The sequence below is a fragment of the Colius striatus genome, chromosome 4 (assembly GCF_028858725.1).
Source record: "Colius striatus isolate bColStr4 chromosome 4, bColStr4.1.hap1, whole genome shotgun sequence".
NCBI lineage: Eukaryota > Metazoa > Chordata > Aves > Coliiformes > Coliidae > Colius > Colius striatus.
In genome coordinates this window covers 45,385,563-45,395,017 of record NC_084762.1, presented here as the reverse complement: position 1 = coordinate 45,395,017, position 9,455 = coordinate 45,385,563, and the positions used below count along the sequence as shown (strand labels likewise).

Here is a 9,455-nt window from a genome sequence, read left to right as displayed (position 1 = left end):
GAGTAGCAAAGCAATTTCAAAAGTTTGTCTCCTTTGCAGACCCTGCACCTCCATTTCTCTATATTTCTAAGTGTTTTACTACAAGAATTCAGCTGAAGCAGAGCTACAAGCCATTTCTAGGATTAAATTCACTGTTACTCATTTCAGATGTATAATAGTGCAATCATCATTAGACTGAGAATAAAAGTGAAAGTTCCATTTATTTAATTTGTATTTTCAGAAACATGATGGATTTCTTCAGCTATATAGAGCAGTTAAAGGATAAATTCTGTATTACCAGCTTAAAGCAGTGCTATTTAAGGTGAATCTATGTAATAATTGCAAAAATTTAAAGTCATCTTATGCTCAGCAGGTGAGAAATATCTACCATGACAGAATTCAGATGCAGTATATTTCCAGAGATTAGTAACTTCAAACTTTTTTTTTAAGCCATCCCAGTCTTCACTCTTTGTAAATCAAGCCCCAGCAAAGTTGCAAATCTGAAGAAAAAACTGGCAAATTCCACATCAGCACATCAGTTTATCTTATTTCAATATCAAGAAAATTAAAATAAATAGTTGAGGCACAAGTGATTTTTATGCAGAAGTTAGAAATAGTTCAAATAAGTAGGCTAAAAGTTCAGTACTTTTTTTAGCTTCTTTAAAAAAAAGACATAGAACATAGGTCTATGATCACAGTCCTAGATCACGGTCACTGCAGTCTTAATGGATTGTTTTGTTGTTTTTCCAAGATGAAAAAAATAAATCGGTTCACAGAGCTTACCAAATCCACTTTATACTGCCACTTCACATAGTCCATGCTTAATCAAAGCAAAGTACAAACTTGTGCTTCAAGGCAGCCTGAAAGCATTCTGTTACATTCCACAGTAGACTATTTCTTCAGTGAAGAGAGCTTCAGTGAACCCAGTAACTCAAAAAAGAGTTCATCCTGTTGAACTAACATAAACGTTGCACGCAGAACTGACATGAAAGTGCACTGACAACAAGCTTTTGAATATAAGTCCATGTCATAAAAGCTTGTGCTTGAAACTACCTTTGTATCTATGGTTATTGTTTCTGTTTAAGAGGCACTGCATAAATATGGAGTCATCTAATGCACTTAATATTTCTCAGCTGAGGACTATTGCAGCTTTACCTATAGTCTAGGTGTGATTATACTTTGGTTTGCTTTACAACAGTAACATTGCACTAGCAATATAGCTGATACTAAAGAGAAGGCTGGAAACATTGTAGATTGGAGGACTTAAAAAACCCAAACCACCTCTTTACTTCTTCTCATGCTTCTTGGTTAATTTTCCTCTTTCTAGCTGGAGGCTTGTACTGCTGTTTGCCCGCTTCTCCTTTTGCAGACTCTCCTGGGAAACTTGCTGCACTGCTCGAAGGATAGCAGTCTGTACAATCTGCTTGCTGGCATTCTGCAGCTTGACTTCATCTTGCTCAATCTCTGGCTTCTCACCTGTCAGAACCAAATGACAAACAAAGGGAACTGTGCATTTATGGTTACTCTACGAATACCTGAAAGTCAGAAAAAGAGGTCAAAAAAAAGAAACCCAAAGTGCTTGGGAACAGTTTATTACACAGGAAACCTGCTAATACAGAAGATGATGAAGCAGAGTGGAATGTGACTTTGTGAGCTCAGCACTACAGAATCGAATGAAGGGGGAGACTTTGAGTTACATAGCTTTTACCCATTTCCCAGCTCTGGGTTTGGATGCGGCTTCAGAGCTGAAACAAGCACAACTGCGTTTTGCAGCAAGATAGGCAAGGAGTGTTTCCTCATCCAGCTGTGAATCACATCCTTTTTGACTTGAGCTGTGCTTCTCAATGAGGAATTGGACTTAATTTAGCAAGCCTGATGGGTACTCCCTCACCACCATACATAGTAAAAGCTGTTTCATTATCATTTCTATTTACTTGTACTTCAAACTAAAAGCCCTCATCCTTCAAATTTGAATTTGACTTCAAGATACAAATTTTTTTAAGTGTCAGTTTATTAATTCTTAGCTACATTTGCTAAAATATTTGCAAAAGCATTAAGAAACCCACTCAGATTTTTATAGGTAAAGTACAAAAAAAAAACCAACCCAAATCATCACCCATAGCAATCTGACAAATATGTATTTTTAATGTGATATTTCCTTGTTTTGCAAAAATGCTAAAATCTAGAGAACAAAGTAAAGGAGAGTGAGTGTTGAAATTTGGTAATGAAGATGAGTAGTTTATGTTAAGAAGTTTCTCTTTGTAAGTATTTTGACTCTTAAGACAAACGACAATTTGGCAGGACAACAGAAAGTGCTGTGTAATATTCAAATTGATCTTGTTATCAAAAAAAAAATGAAATCTGAATTAACATCATGCAAGGTAATGTATTGGCAGTCTGGAAAATGTAGACTTCGTCGCTAATGGAAATGCTTAGGCTGGGTGCTTCTTTGTATCACGGGATTCAATTTTAAATGTTTTTAAGATATTCATCTCAGTTCTTTCTAATTGACTGTTGTGCTCAAGTATTTCATTAAACAGAATTTTTATTCTGCGGTCTGTTTTACAGCCATATATTAAGAGTTATGTCCCGAGAGAAATAAACCAGAGTGAACTGAAGATCATCTGCTTTTATGAGAGGTTCATATGTGGAAGTATGAGAAACTCTCTGCGTTCTTTAAAATATTTTGCAAGGAAAGTGCTGATAGCAAAAAAAAAAAAACCAAACTACTTGAAGACACAACTAAGATCTGACATGTTTGAGGGAAGGGACAAGGTCCTGCATCTAAGTCAAGGTAATCCCCAATATCAATGCTGACTGACTAGTGGAGAAGGACTTGGGAATACTGGTAGAAAAAATTGAGCCAGCAATGTAGGCTCGCAGCCCGGAAAGCCAATTGTGTCCCAGGCTGTATAAAAAGAATTGTGCAGGCTGAGGGACGTGATTCTTCCCCTCTACTCCGCTCTGGTGAGACCCCATCCGGAGTCCCGCATCCAGTTCTGGGGCTTCCAGTACAAGACAGACACAGATTTGTTAAAGTGGGTCCAGAAGAGGGTCAAGAAAATTATTAAGTGGATAGGACAAATGTCCTATGAAGATAGGCTGAGAGATTTGGGATTGTTCAGCCTAGAGAAGAGAACACTCTGGGGGATATCTTATCACAGCCTTTCAAGATATAAAGGAGGCTTATAAGAAAGACGGGAAGATGCTTTTTATTAGAGTTAGTAGTGACAAGGATAAGGGCAATGGTTTTTGTAGTGGTTCTGCCCGGGCCAGGTTTTGGTAGAGGGAGGGGCTACAGGGGTGGCTTCTTTAAATGAACAGCTGCTAGAAGCTTCCCCTGTAGCTGACAGGGCTAATGCCAGTCAGTTCTAAGATGGACTCACCGCTGATCCAGGTCTGGCCAATTACTGACTGAGATAATGCCTTTGTAAGGAAGAATGTATTTGAGAAGGTGAAGAAGTTTCTGCACAGATGCTAAACGGCAGCAGCAACAGGGAGTGAGAATGTGAAAACATCTCCACAGACACCACAGTCCGTGCAGGAGGGGGAGGAAGTCCTGCAGACACTGAAAGATAGACTGCACTGTGATCTGTAGTGCAGCCCATGGTGAGGCAGCTGTCCCCACTGCAGTCCATGGAGGTCACCGGGGAGCAGAGATCCACTTGCAGCCCGTGGAGGAGCCCATGCCAGAGTGGGTAGATGCCTGAAGGAGGCTGTGACTCTGTGGGAAGCCTATGTTGGAGCAATTTCCTGACAGGACATGGGAGTCCATGGAGAGAGAGGATCCCACACCAGAGCAGGTTTGCTGTCAGGACTTGTGATCCTGTGAGGGACTCAGGCTGGAGCAGTCGGTACCTGAAGGACTGTTCTCCCGGTGGATGACCCACATTGGGGCAGGGTGTGAGGAGCTGCCCCTGTGGGAGGCCCCATACTGGAGCAGTACATGAAGAACTGCCCATAGGAAGGACCTACGGTGGAGAAGTTTATGAGGGACTGTCTCCCATGGGAGGGACCCCACAGTGTAGCAATGGGAAGTGTGAGGAGGCCTCACCCTGAGAAGAAGCAGTAGCAAAGTCCATCTATAATGAACCAACCATTAACTCCCATCCCCTTTGCCACTGAGAGGGAGAGACAGTCCCAGGAAGAAGGTGGGGTGGGGGGAGGTGTTTTAAGATTTAGTTTTTTATTTCTCATTTTCCCTACTGTTTTCTGATTGTTCATTAATAAATCAAACGATTTCTCCCCAAACTGAGTCTGTTCTGCCTGTGATACTAATTGCTGAGTGATCTCCCTGTCCTTATCTTGACTCACAAACCTCTCATTATATATCTCTCTCCCCAGTCTAGTTTAGGAGGGGTAGTGATAGAATGACTTGGTGGCATCTGGCACCCGGCCAGGGTTAAACCACCACAGTTCTCAATTGAAAAAGAGTACATTTAGATTGAACACAGGAAAAAAAAGTTTACTATGAGAGTGGTTATACACAGAAACAGGTTGCCCAGAGAAGCTGAGAATGCCCCACAATTGGAAATGTTCAAAATCATGTTGGAAGGGGCTTTGACCAACCTGGTCTGGTAGAAGTTGTTCCTGCCCATGACAGCGAATTAGAACTAGTTGATCTCTAAAGTTATCTTCCAACCAAAGCCACTGTGTGGCTCTGTGATTCCACAATTTGTTAGCCTAAAACCACCACCAGCAAGATGATCAATGTTTTTTCTATGAGAGAGAAATTATATTCCATGTGTCTTTGAAAGTACTTCAGAAAATACACTTATTTCTATCATGTTCATATTACACATGTTCTGGAGAAAAGTAAAATACAAATATAGCTTAACTCTATTGAAATTGAAAAATTAAAAAAAAACCCAAACAACCTGCAACTGTACTGAGATGACAAAGTTTGTCTACAGTTAAGAGCTTAAAATCAGGGAAACTTAGAAAATGTGTTTTAAGCTGGGAAAGCTGACTGAACAGAACCACTTGAATTTTTGGCACAATCAGCTTTCCTGATTCAGTTTGTTCCACCTCTCAGTACTTGAAACAATGGTTACTTAAACAGTAAAGTACGGGTATTTATTTATTACTCGAGCATGAACTCACTTTGTATTTCACAACTAATTAGTCTTCTTGCTGGGATGAAAAAAATCAGACGACTCAGGTCACGTTCAGAAGAGAATGTGTTAACAAAAGTATGGATAATCATGAAATTGTAAATACAAACAAGTATGTTGGAGTGGAGCATAAAGTTATGGGAAACGTGAAAAATTTGCCAACTCCTATAGCCATGAACACCCTCAGGATTCGTTGTTAAAAACATACTGTCGTTAAGCATGTCACTGTTGAAAATGAGTTTTCTTTCCTTAGGAATGCTTCATTATTTATTTGGTTCTTACCACTTAATCTACAAAATCTGAACTTGAAATATTTTTACATTGAGAAGGTCATCCATGGCAACACTTAGTTAGAAAAAGAAGGACATTTACCAGTGAATTTCTACCCAAGCTTTTCAGTTGTTTATCATGCAGCAAAGCCTGTCTGAATGCACCACTCAGGTAAGTGAGAACTAAATTACATCTGCCCAGCTCTAACTCATTAGATGATTCTTTTATTTGCTGTGGGGGAAAGAAACCCAAAACACAACAGCCAAGACCAGAAAACCCAAAACCTCTGGACTATTTCTGCCCTGCCTCTGACGGTTTAGGTATGCACAGAAAGGAAATAATGCTGCTCAAACTCCAACAGCTTTACATCTGTGTAAAACAGTTAGGGTGATAGCAATGTAAGCAACAATAGGCGATTGTTTTTGGAGACTGAGAGAATCAAAGATATGTTCTGGGATAATGTGACTAATGATACCATTGGCAGTTTATGCTGACCATATAAATCAGAAAGCAACAGTGAAAATAACAGCCCTTTTTGACAGGGATATCTACCACTGCAGAGGTCTGAGCGCTGGGGCAATTACATATAAGAGCTGGACTGCCAGTCAAGATCCAGACTTGTTGAGCAGTCAGACATGAACATCCAGCTCCCCTACTTGTGTAATGTCAATCACAGCTGCCCCATCTGAACACGATCCTTTGCAAACGGTTCTACGTGATCCTGCTTGAGCAAGACTTGGATAAGATGACCTCCAGAGGTCCCTTCTAACTGAAGCCTTCTGCATTCCTAGCTCGAGAGGCTGTCATAGAACACAACTTCTCCACTTTCTGAAAGAGTAACAGGAGTCTCTGGAAGAATATTCCCACTACATCCTCCTCTTCCAACTACTTACTTTAAGGAAAGCAGTTAGCACAAAGCTGTTTTCTGAGTTGCTTATTTATTGATATGCTGGACCTACTCTGGGCAAGAAGAGAGGGATTGACGAAGGAAAGCAGAGATGAGTCATGCAAGCATCCCAAAGGGGCTGAGCTGGAACATATCTATCTAATTGCTCCACCTTCCTGAAATACAAACTGCTGTGGATATAAACAGAGGCAGAACTTTGAGTGCCTATAGAATTAATCTTAAGAACTGTATATTTCCGATTAGAGAAAACAGAGACGTTGCTCTTGTTTTCTAAGTATTTGATGTTTAGCTAATCAAAATAAGATTTACTAGAGCAACAGATGCAAATAATTTTTATCTAGGAATTTTTAGAAAATACTTAAAGAACAGCTAGTTTAATTAAAATTCTGTGACAAAAGATCTTTTGAAGGAATCGCTGGGAAAAACTTGCAAGGTAGCAGAAACAGTATTCCGCCTACTAGTTATCCTTGTCTAATGACTACTTTTTTCTCTTGATGTTAGCTAATATTTGCTATTTATTCTCTATCTCTAAATGCTCATCTGAATTATATAGAAGCCCAGCACTCTAACTAAATAGAGGACTGAAAAAATCCATGCTAAGTGATGCTACATACACAGTAGCAATTTTATCATTAAGACACAACAAATTCTCCTTAACGTCTTTTAATTACCTTATATTTCACTTGCTAAGTTTTATGCCAACTAATATAGTAGATGGAAAGTTATTTGTAAAGTCTTGCCTGGTTCTTCAGTCTAAAAAACAGTCTGAGAGATTTAAAACCCCAAGATTTTAAAATCTTGAACTGACTACAGGAATCTGTCACATATTCCACTTTCATCTAAAATTACTGCCACATATCAATACCTCAAAATTCCCTTGGCTAGCAATTTGGAAAAAGAATAAAAGCATTTGAAGTAGATTCCAAGTATCCATTTCAATTATTAGAACTAACATTCATTTAAGTCTGAGAACTTCTTGTGAGGGAGACATTGTCTGTGATGTCTGTGGACTGTGGAACATGCCTAGAAATGTGTACATGGAAAATAATAGCTACAGAGGAAGAGTATTTAGCACAGGTTGAATCTTGAAGAACTGCACTCTGGTTGTCTATGGATCTTTTACACACTTCATTTTCTTCAAAGCATCCCAAATCACTTCCTTTCCAGTCTGCAATCAAAGTAGCCTCCCACACTTTCTGTTGGTATCTGCTGTTCCTTTTCCTTTTTGGCCTGATATAAGTAATTTTAATATGCCTTACAAACAGTCCTAGTAAGTAACACTCAAAACCAGTCATTTGTTTGAATTAGCAGTTAAGTTCTCTGCCGTATCTTCTCATAGGATTGTTGGAAATGCTACCATGAAGCTAAACTACCATAGGCATGACCTTGCTCATGTAAAGATGTAAGTACTTACATCCCAGATCCACTAATGTTGGCAATGAACTGTAGGGGAATAAGATACCTTTCAGTGATTTAGAAGAAAACAGAAGAACGTTTCTCACATGGAACATGAGCAAGGGGTAAAAGGTGAATAAGTTGTGGTAGGAAGGAACTTTAGACTCTTAGAGAGCATGGACTAGAAACAATCGATCCTATACTTTTTGAGAAGATGTTAGTCATGCACGAGTATGTATGACCATGAATATACATCCAATCTCAGAAGACTTCTACTGTCTCTTGGTTATCCCTTATGCTTCTTCACCTGTATGGCTTTACTGCTTTTCCCAGGAGCCTTTAATTTTAATTCGTCTTTCCTCAAAGCATGCAACATTTATGCAGCTCATCATGTCTTTCTGCATGTTAGTTCTCATTCTGACTTGAGACACAATACAAACATTGTATTTTAAGAGAATTGCTTAGCTTACATGACAGGATCCATACATCCCAAGGGCAATGCATCATCAGAGGTCAAAAGTTTATGTTCTGCTTCACAGGAATAACAAATTCAGTTTAATTCCAGCAAATTAATACCATTAAAGTTGTTCTTCTGGAAAAAAAGGAAATTGTTGTTTGTATGAACAGCTTTGAGCTTAAATATATCTAAACTCAACAATAAAAATCACATTCCTCTAAGCAAACTTCTGAGTAATTTGAAACTCGTAATTATCCAAAATGTATTTCCCTGTAAGCTACAGTTTTAATTTATGCAAAGTTTCTAAAGCTGAAAAAGCCATGATGCAAGTATTCTTTCCTAATTTTTACATGAGATTGTGCAAGTATATCCTTTAATCAGAAAATGTACTATTTTTTTAATCAAGATATTGCTTTGGATTGCAATAGTTAACCACTATTTTCTACAACATCACAACATTAGAATTAATTTTTCCAAAATGAATAAAAAGTAAATATTGTTCTCATGCTCTTCAGTAAATACATTTACATTTTATTGAAAATTATTTCTTGAAGTTTTATAATCTGACAATATTAATACAATTTTTAAATGGAATGGAAGTATAAGTAAGCAAGACTGTGATGACAAGACTTCCTCAAAAGGTCCAGTGTGGATGTATGAGAGCTGTATTTACGGAAAAAAGTTGCAGGATATTACCTAAACTGTGTCTATAAACTGTAGATCTTTCAAATAATTAAGGATCTGGCAAGTGTATAACGACATAATCTATGCATATATGTTGCAGTAATTAACAGTCATGTTATTCGCATCAATATTTATATTCATCTGCTATAAGAAACCAATTTCACTTCTTTAACCTCCATTGGCATCAGACAGCAACATATCTCCCCATCTTGTTGGCCACGCCATGGAAGTTCCAGGGACATCCCTTCTGGTGAATATTTTGTAACCTCTGAATTGAAATGGTTCAAAAATCTCCTCCTTTGATTTGCCTTATAGGTTAGTATTAGGATTTCAGCACTAGAAGCCAAATTTGAAGAAGAGATATAAAATATGAGGCTGCATAGCATCCACAATCAGGAAACATTGATGAATCACATTAATTACATCCAGAATGAATGAACACAACAGTCAGTCCGGGCTGAAGCCTTCCCAACACACGTGCACAAACCCAACTTCATGCATGAGTGTCATTAAGCTATTTATGAGATTAGAAACCCTATTCATCTATCAGTAATTATGCCAGTTCAGAGACCTGAAGAAAAAGTCCCAGAATGAAACTGCAAGTTCAATCTTTAAAACTAAAATAAGCATTCTTAACTGTATTAGAGTT

The 9,455-nt window shown here is 38.4% G+C and overlaps 1 protein-coding gene across 1 annotated transcript; it reads right to left on the bottom strand.

Annotated features, from left to right (window-relative positions):
- Positions 1-935: 935 nt before the first annotated feature.
- On the bottom strand, positions 936-8,196 carry AKAIN1 (A-kinase anchor inhibitor 1). Its single transcript, XM_010199536.2, has 2 exons — positions 8,136-8,196; positions 936-1,455 (listed from the first exon to the last, which is right to left on the bottom strand). The coding sequence occupies exons 1-2, from the start codon at positions 8,170-8,172 to the stop codon at positions 1,265-1,267; spliced, it is 228 nt and encodes a 75-aa protein (XP_010197838.2). The 5' UTR covers positions 8,173-8,196; the 3' UTR covers positions 936-1,264.
- Positions 8,197-9,455: the final 1,259 nt, after the last annotated feature.

Coding starts and splice junctions, on each gene's coding strand:
- AKAIN1 (XM_010199536.2), bottom strand. CDS start 8,172: ATGATGCATTGCCCTTGGGATGTATGGATCCTGTCAT. Junction 1,456..8,135: donor GGATGTATGGATCCTGTCAT/GTAAGCTAAGCA, acceptor TGGTTCTGACAG/GTGAGAAGCCAGAGATTGAG.